Source organism: Falco punctatus (genome assembly GCF_963210335.1).
Source record: "Falco punctatus genome assembly, chromosome: 4".
NCBI lineage: Eukaryota > Metazoa > Chordata > Aves > Falconiformes > Falconidae > Falco > Falco punctatus.
The window spans coordinates 5437297-5458723 of record NC_137583.1 but is presented as its reverse complement, the minus strand read 5'-3'; the positions used below and the strand labels follow the sequence as shown (position 1 = coordinate 5458723).

Here is a 21427-nt window from a genome sequence, read left to right as displayed (position 1 = left end):
ACGCCTGTTGTGCAAACAGAGGAATTATCCTCTGAAAGGTGAGATTGACAGGCTAGGTGGTGATGTGGGAAATTATGTGAAACGTGCAGTAAGGCTATTCTTGTTTGGCATTTGAATGAGCCAGCTCCATCTCCACTCTGCCTTCACTGGAAAATCACCTTCACCAAGCAGGCAGGGCACGTTGGTTCTCCAGGCTGGCTGCTTGAAGCAGCATTTATCCTGTTCATGATTCATACAGCAGATGTTGGATGGAAATAAGAGGTGTGTTGCACCATTTTATACACGCAAAGCAGCAAAGCCAATCTGCTTTGAGTGCTAAAGACAGATGCCACATTCAATGGTTGCTGGGGGACCCCGACACCATCTTTTTCCTTCCTGCTTTCTCTGGGTCTGCCTTGGTCATACAAAGCCACAGAACCTGTGAAGGAAGTAGAAATAGCTGTAGGAGCGGACTGAGAGTTGAGAACAGTCTGGACAAAGAGACTGGTGCTGTCCTTTTCACCTGTGCTGTACCTTAGCTGGGTGTTGAGTGTGCGTGACCCAGGAAAAGTGCAGCTTGCAAATTTGAAAGGATCTGTTGAAGTGGAATGAGAAGGTCCCCTCAGAGAGGAAGATACTATCTAAACCTGGGAAATGTTGGAAGTTAAAAGCCATAACTGAGAATTCCAAAAGATATGCCTCATGGTCAAAGGGGAACATATGGAATAAGTTACCAAGGGAAACCACAGAAGCAAATTTTATCAGGGAGTTAAAAAAAAATTTAAAAATGCTTTTTTTGATGTTAAGGGAGAAGATGGTATTTTTTAAGGTTGCAATGCACAACTGACACAGTTATGGAGAAATCTGAAGGAGGGAGTATTGTTGAACCAGAAACATCTGATTCTATCATCTCAATTTATTAGGCAATTGTCTCTCTCACAGCTTAGACGGTCACAAGAGATTAAACCATATTATATAGACTGGCTTCATGCAGTGTACATCAGTTGTGAGGTACCAGGCAGCTCTGTGAGAGACAGTCTTGCCTTTGTGCATCAGCATTTAAAGTTTATTACTTGTTACAGCACAGCGACAGTGATCCTCATCTCTCTGTTGAACAGAGGTGTGCATGCGGAGTCTGCTGTAAGAGTTCTCTTCCCATTCCTAATGGGGGTGAAAAAAGCCAATGATTTTAAAATCAAGTAATATAGTCACTACATACCCTTAGAAGGCTTATCTTGACAAGGCTGGTGTTTCTAGGGAAGACATCTAATCTCAGTTTAGTCCAATTTTTGCTCCATTACTACCTTCCCCCTAGCAAGGAGTGGTTGATCAAAACAGCCAACCACCTCCTATGATTGTGGAGAGTATGGGGAGAGGTACCACTGTGTCTGCAGCTCCCAGGAAACACGAGTATTTCTTGTTGTCTGAGCTCAGTGTGTCAGTGGTTCTAGATTTCCGTGATCTCTTGAGGTTTGGCCCTGATGCTGCACCTGCCCTTCAAAAGAAATAATCACACTGGCGCTTCTTTTCTGTTTGATTGTTCCTATGAATTCCTTTTCCATTCTGTGTTATGGTGCATAATGGAACATGTTTATGTAGAATTTACACTTATGTTTTGGCAGGTAATTAGACTTGTCAGCAGGTAGTTAGGTGTATCTAACTCTGGGAATAAAGTTCCCAGTGTAATATGACTCCCATGCTTGAAGTTTGGTATAAAATAAGAAAATTTATCAACCATTGTAAGAATTAAAAGAAATCCGCCTTGGCCATGTTTACAGTACTAACCATTCCGTGTAATATGGTTTGCTGCCTGCGTACGATGTGCAGAAATGCAGAGGTAAGCGGAAAAAACGGATTACAGAAATGGTCCTCAAAGATTCTCTTCCTTGCTTGGATGGTGTCTTTTCCTGTCTGCAATGGGTTAAAACTGCCACTGTAACAGAGTAGGACTCAGGCTTTTCATTTTTCTGCCATTCAGCCTGGGCTCTGTACCCAGTGTATTTGTAGACTTTGTGGTTTCTGAAATCAAAGTCACAAATGCAGTCACATAAGTAAACTCTGCATGAATTACTACACTCTGTGTGGTAGTTTAGTGGGAATGTGTCATATCAATTTTGGCTCTTGTATAAACAATTAGGCTTTGGCAGTGTGTATTGCAGCTTGATTGAAAAAAGCTCCTGATAAATGAAATTACTATGTTTCATTTCATAATTATGCCAGGCTTTTTAAATGGCCATATAACGTGGTTTTTTTAAAAAAGAGGAAGAAACATGATATGCAAACATACTGTGTCTCAACATAATGCCAATGCGGTTGTGTCTGACTCTCAGGAACAATTTCCATCTTTCTTTACTTGTAAGGCAGATAAAGGGTAGGCATATGTATGTATGTATATATATATATATATATATATGCATGTCTTTTCTGGATACTCCATGTAGCAGTAGGGCAGGTATGTCTGTGTGGAATCTCCTTTGCTCACACAGTGGTCTGTACAGATGAGAGCCAGCTATCAAGTGGGAAGCATGGAGCCCTGTCACACCAGTGCCAGAGCTGTTGAACCCCAGCAGTAACTTAGGAAGCAGGTCAGGGCTTTTTGTGATAATAACCTTATCTGAATTCTGTGAAACTTCCTTCTATAAAATATTGGACTGTCATTTGCAGCTGACCAAACCAAATGCCCTGATGGCATTACCTAGATTGCTCTAGAGAGCTGCATCTTCTGTACTTGTGTCAATGGTGGCAAGTTGGGGAGAGATAATGACAGAAGCCCTGCAGAAAGGCTGCTGTACATGTGGGAAAAGTCTGAAAGAATTGTCATGAAATACGGAAAAAAGCTTGGAGGGACTGGCAGTCACATAATCTTGAACTGAGCAAAATTACTTGTTCTTTTGAGGTCCTATTCAATAATGGAAGGAAATACTGGTTTTGTACTTGAAATTATTTGAGTTCCATGGTTTTATACAACTGTGACCTCTCCAAAGTATTGATAAGATTACTGTCTTGGCTCTACTTCTCTGCCCTTGATTTGCATTAGGCCGCAGGTAGGGTGAGGGGAAATGTAGAAATGACAGGGAAATGCTATGGCAGAGAGAGGATGGTGATTTATTGCCTCCTGCTTACATGCACAACTGTTTCTCAATGGTTCTTGTTTGAAGTATGCCAGAGTAATGGCATTTGGAAGGGACCTCAGGAAGTCATCTTGTACAGCTGCCTGCTCACAGCACAGCTGGCTGCGAAGTTTGACTCAATTGTTTAGGGCATTGTCCTGGTGAGTTTTAAATATATTCAGGGATGGGGATTCTGCAGCCTCTGTGTGAGCTGCTCAGCCACCCTCAGTATGGACCTTTTCTTCTTGTGTCGGATCTGCAGCTTGTGACCACTGCCTTTCATCCTGTTGCTGTGCACCACCGAGAGGGTCTGGCCTTGTCTTCTCTGTAACCCTATGAGCTAGTTCTTGCTTCAGGTTAGTTCTTACTTTGATTTAGAAAATGCTCAGTGGTTCCTGTGACTTTCCTTTGCCCGTGTCTGTTTTTCCCCTAATCTTAAAATGAGACTGGACAATAGATATTCAGAGATGAGGTGAGACTTCAAGTGAGCTTACTGTCTCTTATCTCCACCTTGCCTCCAGCCATGTAGGCAGCATGTGCAGGCAGCAAGGAGAATGGGGAAGAAGCCACCCCTCGAGTAATATTCTGCTGAAATTAATAAATTCAATTTTTGTGTTTGAGGTTATAGGTGAAAGGCTCAGTAAGTGCTTATGAAAGGAAGGAGATGATCTGCCTAGAGATGTTAAACCCTCAGAAATGGCAGTAGTAGAATTGTTGTGAATAGTGAGGCACTGGCTCCCTGCATGATACCCTCTCCTAGCTTCAGGGCATTGGGATTGTTCCTGTGCCCAGACAGCGCAGGGGCCAGCCTCAATTGAGGAGGTAAAACCTTAGTCTGTCCATGCTGAATAGTATGTGTTCTTGTCATGATCATGCCTGTTTGCCTGTTGCCACCTGCTCTGGAACATGCTGTCAGGGAAAGGATGCTCTTGTCAAGTCTAGGTGGGTAACACAGGCAAGTGAAAGCCCCAAAACATAGCCTGAAGGGTTGTTTTATGCTCTCCTCCCTAATGAAGATACTGCTAGCAATGGCAAGCTGTTTGAGGCTTAAACCCAACGCAACAAATAGTTGCAGAGAGCGCTGTGTGTAGGGCACAAAGCCATCTGTGCCATACAGACCAATGTCTTCTTCCTTGAGTTCCTACAGAGATGATTTGCCCTTCCCTGCTCCTCATCACACTGTCCCAACCAGCACGGCAGGCTGGTCAGTCCTGGGGGAGATTTTATTTAGAATAAGTTTTAACAGAAAATTTTCCCTTCTGTTATGGTGCTTATCTCCGTTAATAATGTGAAAACATGCTGCCGGTTTTCAGCTCTCCGGAGCAGCAGTAGAATGGCAGTTGCTGGTGATGACTATGCACATGGCTTGCTAGCAGGCTTGCAAGGCCAGGCTGCTCGGTGTGGGTGCAAGCTTGGCCCGTTGGGCTCCACACTAGCTCAAGCGTGGGCTCTGGGTGGGAGTGGACCCTGGCATATCTCGGACTGGTCCTGCACAGCTCAGCCCCGTGAGTCATTCAGGCAGCCACCACGCTGCTTTGGCCATGCCTTTTCAGCCATCTGAGTGGTTCTTTTGCTTGTGGACTGAGCAGCAGCTGCACCGGGGTTTACCATGCTATGCTGGGTGTTGCAGGGGAAGCTGGCAGTTCCCAGCATGGATGTCTTTCAGTTCCTGCACTGTATGAAGCTGAAAACCACCAGATGCTTGCTAGGCAGCAAATGGTTATAGCAGTAACCTAATCTCTCAGTCATGTGTCCTTGTCTTTAGAAGAGTGAAAGGAAAACAATAAAATCCCAGAAAGGGAGGCCATGCAGAATGCTGAAGTGGAGCCCACTGCAAAAGGCACAAACGGCTGCCAGTCAGTTCGTTAAAGTGTCCTTTTCTGTTCATCCACAACATCATTTTTTAGCTTGAGGAGAGGAAAGCAAGGCTGCTGGGATTTGCAGAGCAGTGGCAGGGTCTGTGTTATCACTAAGTGCCACCTCACTGTGTGTTTGAAGGGCCCTTGCCAGCCGGCTGTTGGGAAGGGAGCATGGAGGCAGAAACACGGGTGGCTTTGCTCCTGCTCCCACACTCATTTTAAATGCTTTTTAAGTCATAGTTGTAACTCACAGGTAATTTACTTTCATAATTTTTTTTAAAATCATTGCTGAAGCTACAGAAAGATAATATGGCCTTCCAGAGCTTAAAAATTACTTTCTTATTCTTCTTGAATTTTTTTTTGGCTTAGAATGCTGAAATACTTCTAATGAAAGTACATGCCAGCACATGCCCTAATGAGAAACACTTTGCCCTTGTGCAGCTCTGCCTCTGAGACATTTCACACACACATTCAGGTTATGGTTTGGCTCTCAGAACCACTGGTTTTGATCATATTCCACAATTTATTTGTTGAAGCTTGTGCTGTTTAAGGCAGTTCCTGTCTGATTTGCCCGTCTAGTGGTCAGTATTTGATGGTCTGTTGGCAGTGTTTTGAGAGTCCAGTGTTTGCGAAAACAGTTGGGGGGGGGGAAATTTGAAAAGAAAATATGTTAATTTCTTATAGATGGTGCAAAATATGCCTTTGACAGGGAGAAGGCTAAGACACCTGGCATGATAATGAAGGGATTAAAATGTCTTTTTCCTAAATAAGTTTTCGGTGTCCTTCTATTCATTGAGTTGCTAGCTGCTAACACCAGTCTTAACTTGTTTTCAGGATTATTTATAAAGCAATTAGTGCCCAGAACCTCCCATTATGTCTTGTACGTTACTCTATCTGAAGTCCTGTAATGGTTTAGAGTGGATTAAATTAAGATCAAGTAAGAGAAAGCGATGCAGTACTGCTAATTTACTTGGGAAGTGGTGTATGTGAGTGGCTTCTATTGCATAACTGTAAAAAATATCATTACCACAGCAAGGTTTTTTTTGCATTTCACTGTTTGCCCAAACTCCAAAGTTCTGGAAATATTTGATGATATGTTTTGCCTCTTGCAGAATTAATGTCTGGCGTTCTCTGACAAGGTTATCATTCTATGTTCTGTATTTTCGGGAGCATGCTTTCCCACCTTGCTAAGCATACATGCCAGTCAGAAGTTACACATTGTTTGACCTCAGCCTACTCTGTAGGAATGTATTTCTTTCTGTAGCAGGTGTACCATCCCTGTTGACAACTGGCAATAAAATACCAAAAAGCACGTTCAATGAAAGCAAGGTTTCCACCCACCCTGTAGTCCACCCATCCAGTCCATAGCTCTCCAGTATCTCCCATAATCAATCCATCACACGTCCACATCAGAAGACTCTCCCAATGCACTGCAGAAGGGTCTTGAATTGCTCTACCCTACCATGTTGTCCTGCCAGCAGATCCTGGAGTGGTGACAGCCCCCATTGTGAACTGTGGCCTGTAATCATAAGCTTCCTTCCAGTTGTTCAAATTCTTCCTCCACTTGCTTGGCAGCATGTGGCAGAATCCCACCATGACACCCCCCTCCTGTGCAGACCCATAAGCCCTCAGAGTTGGTAGCAGAGACACTGCGCTGTTGGGAATGCCGTTACAGGCTTTGAAAAGTTACCTGACCCCTGTCCTCACCCACCAGCAACAACAGCCTGCAGGGAGCTGCACATCGTGTGCCCAGCCGTGCTGAGCACAGCTTCCTGGCTTCTGGGGCAGCAACCCCAAATCTAATGTGCTGTCTGTGATATTGCTGTTAGCATAAAAATAACTGGTGTCACTTGTGGCATGCCCAGCTGCTCAAAGGGCAGTAATCAGGAAATCTCTTCCAGCAACACTGTGCACTAAAAGGAGTCAACTCTTTGTGAGGGGTTTGTGTTTTTCTGGAATCGCTAACAGCTCTTGTATTTCTCAATGTTTCCCTGCAGTCAGCCACCTGCCTCACCCAGCACGCAGGAAGCAATCCAGGGCATGCTATCGATGGCAAACCTCCAGTCATCAGAGTCCTGCCTCCAGACATCATGGGGTACCAATCAGGCAAAGAATAACTCCATCTCCACACAAAACTCTAAAAAAACGGGTGGTGGCAGCAACAAAAATGCCGGGAAGCGGTTACTAAAGAAAAGCACAAAGAACAGTATTGACATCGAAGATTACGATGAAGATCAGGACCACTTAGATGCCTGTTTTAAAGATTCAGATTACGGTAAGTATGAACGAAGCGGTCTGTGTGAGTGTGTGCCTGGGTATGCATGTACATATTTGTGCATGTTTGCAAATACTGCCCATGTTTCTCATTATATGCTTGCTCAGTTTCTGTCACATCAAAATCGACTGGATATTTTGGTAAGGAGGAGTGCAAATAACAAGAGGTCTGCATGGCAAAATTAAGCAAACGCTGTACAATAGGAGACGGACTACAGAGCCGGTGGTGATAGGGCCATCCAGGTAGACTATATTTGAGGCAAGTCACAATCAGAAGATCTTAAGAAGCACGGAAGCCCACTGAAACTGCATCAGTCAGCCAAGAAACAGGAAACTGCCCCAGAAACGTGTGTCAGGTACTGGTACTTACGACAGAAATGTCCTTGTCTGCACAATAGCAATAAAATGTCTAGCTGAGATGAATGGGTTGAATTTGTGCTTGGAAAAAGGATCCAGTGGTGTTCTGAGCATTGGCAGAGAGTGCAAACATCTGAAGTAGAAATGGGCACAAAGCCAGTTTGCACCAGTTATATCAGTTCTGCAGTAATAATCTACAGGAGGTTTTTTGAGTATAAGGAGTGAGGAAATGAAGAAAAGTAATAATGTGAAGGCTGATAGAGACTGGAAAGCCTGAAGTAGCAAAGAGGGCAAGAGGTGGGTAGAGGTTTATGCTGCATAACAGGAAAGTCTGTGTGTGTGTTGAAGTCTCCCTGGCAAGCATGGCCATCAGAGTCATTTGTTACAATTGGAAAAGTGGAGTGTGTCTTCTCCCATTATTAACAGAGATATCACGGCAAAATGGAGGTGCTGTGACATGCTGCAGAAGGCTGCCCAGCCATTTAGAGTGCACTGTGTGCGCTGGGATGCAGCGGTAGTGCTGGAAGGTGCTTTGGGAAAGAGCAGCTCCATAAAGCTGTTGGACAGGGGTGTGCTTTGCAGACAGATGCCATGCATGAGCAAGGCTGTGCTCTGCTCTGCGCTGCTGAGGGGTGGATTTGCTCATTTTGTGTCTGTGCTGCCAGCAAATGGAGAGTCTTTGTTGTGAGCAGGCTTGGTTTCTAGAGGGTTGCTTTGTGCCACATCTGATCAGCAGACTTCTAGTGTCAGTGGCTAAATGCCACAGTAATGCCAAAATCACCAGTGACGTAACAAATGGCAACTGGCAAGAAAATCAAATGCACATGAGAAAAAAAAATAATACAGAAACTTCATAGTACAGGCTTGGACAAAGTTCAGATAAGGTGGTGTTTATCTCAGAGGCCTGTGAAGGTTCCTTTGGTGGAATGGTTCACATTCATCTTTTGGGCACTCGCACTGTGTCTCATTTGGCTCTGCCTAACTGTGCGGCAGTCATACAGGCCAGGACAGTGTGGTGCTGCGTGAAGTGGTTGGCTGATGTGTCTTCCAACTTGAGATAAGGAAACCTGTTCATGTCCCTTCTAGCTGTGCTGCTGCTCCACAGACAAGAGGAAGACTGATTTTTCCTGTCCGAGAAGTTTCACTCTGTATCCTGAAAGTACCTGGTCACAGTTTGACAGCAGCTCCCAAGTGTAATGTGTGGATGAGAGCAGGAGAAAGTCCCCTGAGTGTTGCAGCTGTGTCACCACTCAGTGGTACTTCTAGGGGACCTTGCTATTATAGCTGCGATGCCTGTAGTCACCCCACCTGTACAGAGCAAGTGGGCCTCTGTGCAGGGTAGAGTTGTTTCCTACATTGAAACTATTAACTTTGTTTCCTACTGTAGTTTACCCTTCTCTCGAATCAGATGAAGATAATCCAGTATTCAAATCCCGATCAAAGAAAAGGAAAAGTTCAGATGATGCCCCTTACAGTCCAACGGGTAAGTCCAAGTGGTCTCTTCTGCCCAGACTCAGGCTAAGTCATGCAGGTCCCTAAAGAACCAGCCATTTTTTCAAGGAGTGTGGAAATTGTAACACCACAACTAGCAATTTCTTTATCATGTGAAGGATTAATCCTTTCCAGCACAGTGGGAGGTGATTACCATTCTCTGGGACTCAGCGCTGAGCAGTGTTAGCCTTCCTCCATCAATCAGTTGACTGGCAAAAGTCATTCCTCGGTGGGTTGTTGGTTTATTTTATTTCATACTCTTGGCAGTGAAACAATTGGTGGCCACCTTAGCAGTGGTATAACAGTGGAACCCCAGACCGCTGAGTAGCCATGGCTTTTAGGTGTTGACTGTGTAAAGAGTAACGAGAGAGAGTGTGGGAAGTTTCCTCCAGATTCAGCCAAAGCTGGTGGTCTGGAAGGGTGTTTTTGTTGCGGCTCACCAGAGGCAGTGACAGGCCAGGAGGTCCTTAGACCCTTTTGATAAGGCCCATTAACAAGGGAGTCTGCGGCTTGCTGTGTGTGTGACACGCAGCCCATGTCTCATCAGCTTGTGGCACTGCATGTCCATCCCCAGCTGATGTAGCGGTGTACACTGTCCATTTGGAAATGATGCTGGAGTCACTCCTATCTGTAGCGTAGGCTAAACTTCCCATGGCTTTGGCTTCAGGCAGCTGCAGCTGCCAGTGAAGTTGCTCAGCTGTGTTACATTTTTATTGGCAGCTTCTCCCCAAGCCACTGTGACTGGAGGCTGTTGGCACCTTCTCCCTTCGCGTGCATCCTAGGGAAGGAAGGGCAGAGGCTGCAGCATCCCTGGCCCTCCCTGCTCAGGAGGGCAGAGCCTCGCTGCCCATTGTGTGGTTATGCTGCTCAGACAAGCACGTGCTGCATATCTCACCTGCATCTACTTTCTTTGTAGCACGAGTTGGCCCCTCAGTGCCTCGACAAGACAGACCAGTGCGAGAGGGCACGAGAGTCGCCTCCATTGAAACTGGACTCGCCGCTGCCGCTGCAAAGTTGTCACAGCAGGTGAGGTTGCTTGAGAAGTAGTAGCTGCCAGGGAAGGAAAGCCCTCTCCCCCAGCAGCAGAGACATGCCCAAATAGCAGTGCAGTGTCAGTCCTCCTCAGTGCTTATTCATGCCAGTGACACAGGGCTCAGCAGTCTCAGGGGAAATGAATGGGATGAAAGTCCAATAGTGTCACAACATGTCTGACAACACCACAGAGCAGAGCAGGCGATGTGTTGGAAGTGTAGAGAAGTAGGAGCAAGCAAGCATAGCTCCCAGGCTAAGACAGAAGGAGGCTGCCCAAAAGGAGTATGCATGAACCACATATTGATGTGCATTTGAGAGTCTGACTGGTGTGAATGCCTTGTCTGTGGAAATCAGCTGCTGGGAAGCATAAGGGTTTACTTCCAAAGACTTGGTGAACTGTGGGTAACTGTGGGTCACTTTAGCAAAGATATTGAGGCCCTTTGGGTGTTGATAAGTGTCCAGTCTCTGAAGGGGTCAGACAGATGCTAAGCACCTAACGCACATAGGCCCCATACGTGTGACACCATGAGGTGCAAAGGTGACAAGGTCTGCTGGACCAAGGTTGGTGAGACACCTTGGTGAGTTGCTGGAGATGCAGGTTTTGGTGGCATTGGGCTTCTGTGATGCACAGTGTTGAGTAGAAGAGCTCTAAGAATGGTAGCAGGGTTTCATCAAGAAGCCAACTAAAGGTAGGCAAAGGAAACAGGACGGTGACAGGCCACTGTTCTCATGGTATGTGTGTGTTAGTGCAGTTACAGGTCGGGAGATAATGTGTGTGTCCTAGCAGGAAGCAGAATCTGTGAATCAGTGGGATGTTTAATATCCTCCATGCTATTGTGAAAGTGTATGAAGATACCTGAAGATAGGAGTTGCCAATTTTTGTGGAACATCGAAAGATTTGTTCATGCAAACCCACGCTGGTCTCCCAAGGCAGGATCATTTTGGTCCTGGCTGGTTCCCGCTTGCTGCAGTGTATGCAGAGTTAACAAACAAGGAGGCTCTGCACAAAACATACATAGATGCAAGAAAGGCAAACATGTGCGTGCAGCAGAGAGAGCTGTGAGCGAGATGATATCGGAACAGACCCCGAGCAGTTTGTACATGGCAAACTTCGTGGGGTTTCATTGTATCAGGACCCTAAGCAACGCCGCTGGCCCTTGCCATAGCTAAAGGTCTTCTGGGGATTAATCTGAGCTTCATGTTTGTCATTTTAAAGGAGGAACAAAAAGGCAAGAAGAAAAAAAATACCAAAAAGAAGCTGTCAACCAACAACGCGAACAAACTGGCTCAGGAAGGCAGCTCGCCAGAGCCGAAGCTGGAGTCACATGCCAGCAGCCTCACAGATCACGAGTACACTGCAGGGGCCAGCACCTTTGGGGTCGCCCAGCCTAACAGGGGATCACAGCCGATGGCACCCGGTGTTTTCCTCACACAGAGGAGACCCTCATCATCCTCGCAGAACAATGCCTCCGCCAAAGGTACCAGGAAACGCCTGGGGTTATGGTGTAGGAATGGGGAAGGGTGAATTGGTCATGTAATCCGTGCCTTTTGCAGGGCCCTCACATGTTGTTGTGCCTGCTGTGGGTATGCAGAAGTGCTTTGGCAGGTTGGATTTGATTAGAGATAGGGCCCATGGCCTTAGCTGTTCTGGCACTGTGGGCCCATGTGTGCGTTTTGCTGCTGGGCTGTTTGTTGCATGGTGTGAGGCATCCCATGCTAGGAAGTACTCCTGGGCGTGCCCCGAGGCTCCTGAGGAACACCTGCAGTGGTCACATCACGGTCCAGCCTCTCTGGCGAAGCCTTGTCCAGGGGAAGATGCATCCGTGAAGGCTGTTCTGCCCAGGGCTAGGTCAGGCACTGCTGTGGTTGGGTGGTGTGTGTACACCAACACATGCTGACATGTAGATGAGGACATCCCAGCCAGCAAGCGTAGAGCAGTGCAGATCTGCAAACCTGTCTTGAGACTTGCCACAAGGGAGCAGAGGAGTATCAGACCTTGGGAGTAACACAGCTGCACAACACCAAAGCCAAAAGAGAGGAAGAGGTCGCTTGTTGTCTGCTGTAGGGAGAGCGTTACAAAGCTGAGGCTGTCTTGGAGTCTAAGCTAGGACCTCCTGTTCTCTGCTTGAACTTTGCTGAGGAAGCCTGACAGAGGCAGGTGGGTGGGACAGGCACCATGTAGCGTGAGGATTAAGTGTGCAGTCCCACTGGGAGAGGCTCTGGTGTAGAAGGTGACGCAACGTGGCAGATGTTTCCTGTGTTCCCCTGTATTTGAGCAGAGCAAGTTAGAGGTAGTGCATGATGTCCTGGCAAACCGTAAAACATCCGAGCAGCCTGAATGGGCCATGCAGCAGGACGTGCATAGCCAGAGTCCTGCCAGGAGCTGGTAATACCTGTGGCTGTCTGCTGAGCTGGAGTGGAGTGAACGTGTTTGCCTGGAATGGTGTCTTTGTGGTGAAGTGGTGGCATTAGTAAAACAGGTCCAAGCCAGTGGAAGATGTGATGGGAAGAGAAGTGCTGAATGGAGTCAAATCCCAGTCTGGTAAGCTAGGCGGCCCAGTCAGGGCATTGTGAAGGGAGCGTGGCCAGGCATGTGGATCACACGTTGCCCGTGGTATAGCTCAGTCCTCAAAGGAGGGAAGGAGCCATGTCCCCAGAAAGTGAGTGGCTGACCTCGCAGGGAGTGGAGCACTTTCAGGGCCTCCTGTGCAGGGTCTTGGGACAGCTGGGGGCACCAAGGGCATCTCTCTGCATGGAGCACAGGGAAGAGCTGAGCCTGGGGACTACCAGCTTGGGCACCACTGGGAATGAAGGAACTGTGGAAGGAGATGGTGGGATGAAGCACAAGTAGGGAGCTCTAGGGCCTCCTCAGGGAAGGTCTCAATCTTCACAAGTGAGGCAAAAGGATGAGAAATGAGGAAAGTTCCCACAGAGTGTCACCCACACTGTCACAGTCTTTAAGGCTGGGGCACTTATTGCAGATGGGAAGAGTGGAGAGGGGCGAAATCTCTGCAGGTATTGCGCATGAGTGCATCAGTGGCAGCATGATGGGAAAAGAAAAGACTGCGTAGGTGTGCGTTGTGCCTGGCAGACTCCTGTGCCTTGGTGACCAGGGGAGTTTCTGGCCGTAAGGTGGTAGCAGACGAGTGGTGGGGCAGCGAGCAGCTGCAGTATTTGCACTGGACCAGGACACAGGGAGCACAGACCTCACTGAACCGCACAGCTCATGGGCAAAGGCCTGAGCTCATGGCGGTGGTGTCTTCTCATCGGTATGGGGACAGGGGACGTTGTCCACTTTGGGTGTGTTGTAGTGCCCTGGTGCTGGCCTGCATCTGTAAGAAAGCAGTGTAGTGTGTGTGTGCGCGCGCGCGTGTGTGTGTCTGTATGTGCATCTTTTCAGTGTCCTTCTGGCAGGGCTGGATGCAGGTGGTCTGTCTAGCTCTGGGGGAAGAGAGGGCAAAAAGAAACGTGGCACTGTGATGGCACATGGGTCGGTCTCAGAGTGGTGGGCAAAGTACCAGGCATCCTCGGGGCAGTGCTTAGCCCAGGGCTTATGGTGGCATGTGAGCTCAGCACCCCTGTGCTGCAGCTTTCCCTCGGAGGAAGGCAGAGAGGTGCCCAGAAATCCCTGGGCAGCGTGCAGGTGCGTGGTGAAGGCTGGCACTGCCAGGTACAAGGAGCGGTGGGGTGATTGCGTGTGTGCAGCCTCTCCTGCGAGGCACTGAGGAGCAGGACCGTGCTGGCATGGCTGGGTTCCCACTGGTGCCCATCAGCAGTGAGCCAGGCCCGGCGTCAGGCCAGGTGAGGGCACAGGGCAGCAGGGCACTGCGGTGGCAGGAGAAGCCCCAGCAAAGGCAGGAATGAGCCTCCAGCCTGAGCAGCAGCGGGGGGTGGTCCAGGGCTGGGGGTCAGCCATGTGCCCCTGCCATGGTGGTGCTGCTCCTTTGGGGGCTCTGCTCCCCGCTGAGCCCTGATGGATGCCTGGGGAGGGGGGGGGCACCAATGCTTGGGCATGCTTGTGGCCTTGGAGGGGCCGGGGGGGGCACCTCGGCTGGCTCCAGGGGCAGCCGGGGGGAGCTCCAGGGGCAGCCAGGGGGAGCTCCAGGGGCAGGCTGCGGAAGCAGCCTTGGGGGTGCCCCGGGGGCCCAGAGGCCGCCTATGGAGGGGCCCCAGGGGCAGCCCAGGGGGTGGGGGTGGGGCAGGGGCAGCCCAGGGAGGGCCACAGGGGCTCCATAGCCAGTCTGGGGGGGCTCCTGAGCGAGCCTGGGGGGGGGCTCCTGGGGCAGCCCGGGAGGGGGGCTCTAGCCAGCCTGGGGGGCTCCATAGCCAGCCTGGGGGGGCTACTGAGCGAGCCTGGGGGGGGCTCCTGGGGCAGCCCGGGGGGGGGCTCCTGGGGCAGCCCGGGGAGGCTCTAGCCAGCCTGGGGGGACTCTAGCCAGCCTGGGGGGCTCCATAGCCAGCCCGGGGGGACTCCTGGGGCAGCCCGGGGGCGCGGGCCGGGCCGGGCGGGCGCTGACCCGCTCCCGCGTTGCAGGGAAGCGCACGAAGAAGGGGATGGCCACGGCCAAGCAGCGGCTCGGCAAGATCCTGAAGATCCACCGGAACGGGAAGCTGCTGCTCTAGCGGCGGGACCGGCGGGGCGTGCCGCCCGGCTCCGGGCCACCGCGCCCGTCATCCCTTTAACTTTCAGCGGTCGAAGTGTACAGAATCCTGCTATAAATATTTTTTAATATAGATGTCCTTTCTCAGAGCGCTGAGAGTGACTAGCCGCCAAAAGTTAATACTAACCCCGGCCGGGCGGGGCCTCCCCTCGGGCGCCGGGCGGGCGGCGGGGGGCGGCCGGGCCGGGCCGGGCCGGGCCGGGCCGGGGGGGCCGGGGCCGGGCCGCCGGGCGCGTTTCTCAGGCAACCCCCGTCGCCCTGTGTAGCTGCGTTTCCCGAGGCACCCTTTTCCTAGAATGTAGCTTGTACATAGCTTTTGGAATAACCACCACCGGTTTTTTATAAGGGGAAAGTCTCTCCGGGGCGCCGCCCGCCGGTACCAGCTCTTTGCGTAACTTCTTGTACGAGGAGGGAGACAGTTATTTTACTAGCACCTTGTGGAGTGTTTCCGTGTTTTGTGACGATGTAATTTATTAATGTTTGTAGCTTTTTATATTTGTACATTTCTTATGGGCTTTGTTTATATACACACATTACCGGGGCGCGGCGCCCGCGGGGAACCAGAGCCACCTGCGGCCACGGGCGAGGGCCGCGCCAGCCTGGGCGTCGCGCCGGCTTTTTTATTATGATTATTATTATTATTAGTATTATTATTTTTTCGCGACATGTACATTTCTAACAAAGTTTATCGTGGCTATCTATCTATGACGGTGTTTTATTTACCGATTCATATCAAATGCTCTTGTATCGAGTTCACGAAATCTAAGTAAACCTAGAGCAAAGTTTAAAAAAAGAGAAAAAAGGAAAAAAAAAAAAGCAAAGTAAACTATTTCAGGTTTTGTACACAACTGCCTGGGCCTGGCCTTTTTGTGGGGTTGGCACAGGGTTTGGTGGGGGAGCAAAAGCAGCCATGGGGGTCCCTCTGGGTGGGTGGGTGAGCGGGAGGAGCGGGCGCCCAGCCCAGCACAGCCTCTGCCCTGTTCAGCCTGCTCCCGCAGCAGGGGCAGGCAGGTGGGGGGCTCTGCAGCCCCATCTCAAGCACACCACAGGCTGCTGAGCCCATGCCCCATCTGCCGCCCAAAACCCTTACTGAGACCTCTCTTGCTGTAGCACCACAAGAAGCCCTGGCTAATTCGACACGGCCTGAGTGTCCTGGTGAGATTCCCTGTGTTCCACCCAGTCACGTCTGCCCACTGCCCAGCACCGCTGATGACACCCGTCTCTCTTGGACAAGCATACACGCTTGCTTCCTGCCTCCGTCCTGGCGGTCACCAGGTGCTGCAGGCTTCCCCCTTCTTTTCACTCACTGAGACATCGAGTATCTCACCATTTGCTGTGAGCCATTTCTCCAGACTGACCCTGCCGCCCCTGGGCCTTTTTCCACATACTTCTTGGTTATCCTAAGAGAGGCTGAAGGTGATACCCGTAGACATGCACAACTGCTGCTGCTGTAGTTCTTTCCTAACGCAAGGCTGTTCAACTCTCCCACACTTAGGCTGCTGCCTAGCACTTTGGCCACGTTATGCTGGCAGTGACACGAGCCACCTACAGCCTGTGCAGTTACCTGTTGCCCCTTCCGACAGCCCCAGCCAGCTCAAGGTTACCGTTGCAGAGCCCTCTGTCTAGAGGTAAGCATGATGTGGCCTCAGACCCCAAACATGTTGTGTTTGCTTACTAGACAACAATGACACAGTGGGATAATACGAATCTTTTCACTGGCCACATCTCTTCAAACAGGTCACCTGTTGACAGAGCTTTATTATAAGCAATTCTTTAAGACAGACAGAAGGCCAGGTGTGCTGCTGAGGGATTGCTTCCTTTTTGGGAGGTTTTGTCTCTGTCTACACCTGGGTCTCTGATGCACAAGTAGGCAAATGCAAAGGCCATTACGTGTGCAGGAGTGGTGGGTGCCTGATACTAGTGCAGTACGAGGCATTGCAAAACTCATCCCAGTTAGGTGTTGCCGACTTTCAAAGCAGGCAGCCAGTAGCGACGCGTGGTCAGTGGATGAAGACAGTGTTCTCCAGGGGAAGGCTGTGACAACCCATTTGGATTGAGGAATCTGAAGGAATGCTGAGAAGTTTCTTTCAGCCAAGGGTAAGCCTTTGGCCAAGGACAGCATGACAAGTGTATATGGAGGCCCAGGGAAATGTTCCTGTGGGGAACCAGGCACCTGGCCAAGGGTGGACTTACCAAAAGAGGCAGCAGTTTGATCCTCTTTTGTTGTCTTCCAGCAGAGAACTTAGTCAAGTGTTGGCCATTAGCTCCTTCGAAAGTCACAGGCCAAAATAGTAGTGCTTGGATAGACAGAGCTTCCTACTAAGCAAGCTCCCAAGCACACCGAATTCCCACCTTTACTCAGCAGTTCCCTGCAAGAGCGGGGGAAACCACCGCCCACAGTGATGTGTCCCACATCCCCACCCCCACACCTTCCTTCTCCTCCCTGTGTTTTCCCACCAAGCAGCTTGCATGGGCTCACTGACTTCATGAGAAGCTCACCCAGAGCCAAAAGAGGTGTTCAGTATTCCTGTTGGAAAGGTGCTTCGGCTCCTGGCAGCCTTCACCTCCAACAAGTGCTGGAGCGGGTGGGTGCCTGCGTGAGCACGCAGTGGATCGGCGGGGCGACCTTAGCTGCCTGCAGACTCCTGCCTTGGCTGGAACGCTGGCAGAACCGCACCAGCATGGCCAGCTGCTTTAAGACCATGTGAAGGTCTGTGCTGCTGAGCAGGTGGACAGTTTCTTTGATTCATGCTGCCCTCCGTGTATGCCATGCAGCAGCATTCCTGACACTTGTAGGTACCGGCAGTAAGGCTCTAAGCTCCGTCAGGGATGGTCAGTCATCCATTTATGTGTACTCTGATGTACAAAGCCCAAAAGAACATGTAAGTGACCTGTGTGGCACTGGCCAGGTTTGTGGCTGCGTTCTCTCGACGTCACACTTTGAAGCAGTCAGTGTGGTGTTCTCTCGTGGATGTTGACCGAGCGCTGACAGAGAAGGTGCTGTGCCGGCGGCTGGCGGGGCTTTGGCTCTGCCCATGTTCCTGCCCAGCGTGCCACAGCCGCGCTGCTGCGCCGCTCGCTTTGCTGGGCAGTGTCCAGCAGGTACCCAGCTCTCGGCGTTCCTCTCCGGCTTCCGACTGCCCGGGCATCCCCAGATGCTGGTGAGTTTTTGGGGTTGGTCTTGCAGTATGTCCTCCCCGCTGGGCGGGCGGGGGGCGGTGGCTGGTAATAACGGGCCTTCACCAGCGGGGGGAGTGCCCAGCTCAGGAACAGCCGCGGCCGAGCACACGGGACCTGTCGCCAAACGCCCCGCACCTCCGAGGCTGGGGGAGACCTGCGGCCGCTGCTTACCAGGTTTATTGCGGTGCAGCTGAGGATGCCCCGTGACTCATCCCAGCGTACACCTACCAGCAGCCCGAGGAGGCCACTGCAAGGCTCTGGTTCAGTCCGTGCAGAAAACCCCCTCATAAAGAAGTGATGACAGAGTGTAGCTGCTGCAGTCCTGAAGGAGATCCTGGTACAGAGCTGCAGCTCTCGTCCAGCGACGAGAGGTAACAGCTGCTGCTCCAGCTCCCCTTTGCAGTAGCCCAGGGCTGGAATGGGATGATGTAGTGTGGGACCTGACTGCCCATGTCCCTGGGTTCTGTCGGGAAGAGCCTAGCTTTCATAGAGCCCCCTTTGGATGCCTTTAGAAAGCATGGGCAGGAGAGCCCATATGCTTCATCTTAACCAACAGCTCAGGCTGGCCTCACCTACGTGCACAGAGGCTTTTCCAGCAGCACAGGCCCAGGGCTGTCCACAGACAACCCAGCCCCTGTGCATTGCTGCTGAGGGACGCTGGCCAGCCTGGGGTGCCAGACACACCTCCAAATGGCAGCAAGATGGGCAACTGTAACTGGTGGGCAATGTGGTTTCCGATACGTGCAGTGTGACCATCAGAAGTTTGAACAGTGTCATTACAATTTCCAAACCATTTCTTACTCTTCCTTATCCACACCAAGTAGCAAGATTTGAGGCATGTGCTGTGAGCATTCTTCCCATGCTGCTTCTCGGGTATTTCCATGATGGCATTTCAAAAAGGGCTGCCTTGCCGGTCTCTTGGGTGGCTATGGGCTTCTTGCCATTTTACTCCTGGTTTATCTTGGCTTTTTCAGTTTTCCCCCTAGGGAGAACACCTAGGGGCTTGTTACAAGTCATTCCTCAGTCCGTGATTCCATCCAGTCATTTAAAATCTCTTGCCTATTTCCTGAATTGTTATTGCTTCCTATGCCTGCACAGTTTTTTCCCTTCCTCTGTGCCCCCAAGTAATCTGTGTCTTTAAGTCATGCGCTTATGCATCAACTCATGGGGTGTGTAGCTCAATCCTGGCATTCACTACGCATGGTTGGTTGAAGTGTAATAGTGTCTTTGTCTCTACAGATGGGCTGCTGACCCTGTGCAGTTAACACCGTTTCCAGGCAGCTCCTCCACGCCTTCTTGGCCAAACTCCAAAGTGCTCTGCATTTGACAAGTTCTTACCCTACAGAAATGTAACATAAAAAGTAGAGTATAGACAGGAAAATGGAGGGGCCAGCCCAACTTAGCCTCTGGCTGGCTTGGTGTGTCCCATCAACACAGCAGTCTCGTGCTGACAGCAGGGACAAGGATGCCTGGCACAGGTCCGATCTCTCTCCAGCTGAGGAGCAGGGCTCTCCAGCAGGCCTCTGAGCGAGCACTAATGAAAGCTGTTTGGGTGTCAGTAAGACAGAAAGGCGCTTCCCCCCCACGCCCCCCCACGCCTTACAATGTCTCACATTGAAAATAGAGCCTGTAGTTCCAGTCAGCATGTGATACCTCTCGCCATCCCTGGGCTGTCCTAGCCCCCTCTGCCTTGCCTCTGAGCTTGGGGAACGCTGCCCCAAAGCTCTGCTCCAAGATCAGCTGTGCGGAGATCCCGCTGCCTTCTGCCTGCCCGGCTCCCCACAAAGCACGGGTGCACTTCACGTTCCCCACAGGCATTTGGAGAGGCCACAGCAAGTTGTGCATTTACTCCTGCCAAGTTGACTGGGGACATCTAACACCCTCGGTTAGTCTCACTGTGCTTAATGGGTGCTGTGTCGGGCACTTTTGCAGACTCAGGTGAAATGCTTCTTAACTCTTTTTTTTTTTTTCCCCCTTGTGGAGCTACCTGCAGGAGGGATAATAACTGCACCTTACATTTCACTCTTACAGTGACTGGCAACTGGAAATTCATAAATCTACTGCTCAGTACACAACAGACACCATTGCCAGGGAGGTGTCTTCTGCGCAGGTGTATACAGGGAGGCTGTTGGCTGCTCCTGGTAAACAATTACTAACAACGTTTGGGTTTCTACTCTTTCTGTCTTTAAACTGACAAGAATAATTCAAAAAAGGACATTTGGCAAAGCCCTACATTAATCTCACAGACCCTACGCTCATCTTTCATCTCTGGTGGGGGCAGACTGACTGCACCGCAGAGAGCTTGTTTGTTACTTAGAACAGTGGCACGGTGCCATCTTGCACTACAGACGTCGTTCTTTCCATTAACATCTGACATGGATTTGTAGTACCCACCCCACAGGATTCACAGCATTTGTGTAAACAGTTTTGAACTTGTGCTCTGTATATCATGAGAGAAAGTCTGCTTCTCCTCTTCTCTTAAAAGTGTAATAATTATAATTAATTAGATTTCCTTCTGCTTCCAGTCTGCTGGGAAGACGCACTTGAGGCCCATTTTTAGGTTGCTCTTCTGTCACACTTTACATACTTCTTTCCCCCAGCTAACTGTATTTACTAAACATTTAGCTCCACGGCACACTTGTCAGAGAAAGGCACGTAACAGCCTATAGCTGCTGGGCAGAATTCAGCGTGCTCTTTGGTGGTAGGCGTTTGCAGACGGTGTGCAGACCATGAGTCTTCCTCTCACCTTCAACTCCATCAAATTGACAAGGAGACACATCTTAAAAGGCTTTGTGTTTACACTACTCCTTCGTGTGCTGTTTAAAAAGCTTTCTTTGGCGGCCCAAGGAAAACCTGATGCGTCCTTTCTTCCTGAGGTCACCAGGGCATCGTTGGTTCAGCTCCTCATGCCAGCCTGCACAGGAGCCTCATGCCCGTACCGTAACGCAGCCCATCGCTCAGTTCGTGCCTTTAGCTGGGAGAGGGCAGCAGGCACCACGGGCCAGACCCCTGCTGGGACCACAGCTCTTTTGCATATGCTGCTTCATGGTCACGTCAAACCTGCTGCCACTTCAGGAAGACTGTGCCCTTGTGCCTCAGGGTCTGGGAGGACCACGTGGTGTGCTGGGCCCGTTAGTGGTGATGGTTCCATCAGGAAGAGAGCGTGAAGCCTGTGTGCTGGTTTCTTCAACACAATCGGAGGACTTCTAGCACAAGGCCATTTGTGTAGTCCCTCCCACACATCTTCATTCTTGGTCCACTTTACACTGCAGGGACCACCTGTCTCAAAGAGGATTTATTTTCCCTGCATTTGTGGTGTGAAAGAAATGGCCCTTTCCCAGAGCTGGATCTGTCTTTAATGTGCTACTTGCAGACCTACCAAGATGTCCCTGACTCCAGAATTCCTTTCCTTCCTTTCCTCTCAGCCCTTTCTTTTGTAGCACCATGGTGTACCCCCAGCCCCAGGCAGAGCGATATCCCCCCG

General features: G+C 50.3%; 1 protein-coding gene across 6 annotated transcripts in view; it reads left to right on the top strand.

Moving 5' to 3' along the window:
- Positions 1-15464, top strand: part of PHF2 (PHD finger protein 2) — a 100443-nt gene extending 84979 nt beyond the window's left edge. For 4 of the 6 annotated variants that reach the window (XM_080386240.1, XM_080386239.1, XM_080386243.1 and 1 more), the window contains 5 exons: positions 6946-7223; positions 8967-9062; positions 9987-10096; positions 11319-11580; positions 14637-15464. In XM_080386240.1, coding sequence (XP_080242366.1) covers positions 6946-7223; positions 8967-9062; positions 9987-10096; positions 11319-11580; positions 14637-14725 — 835 coding nt within the window. In that variant the 3' untranslated portion in view covers positions 14726-15464. Of the gene's footprint in view, positions 1-6945; positions 7224-8665; positions 9063-9986; positions 10097-11318; positions 11581-14636 lie in introns of those variants that run through there. The other 2 variants (XM_080386241.1, XM_080386244.1) reach the window with 2 other exon arrangements.
- The last annotated feature ends 5963 nt before the right edge of the window (positions 15465-21427 follow it).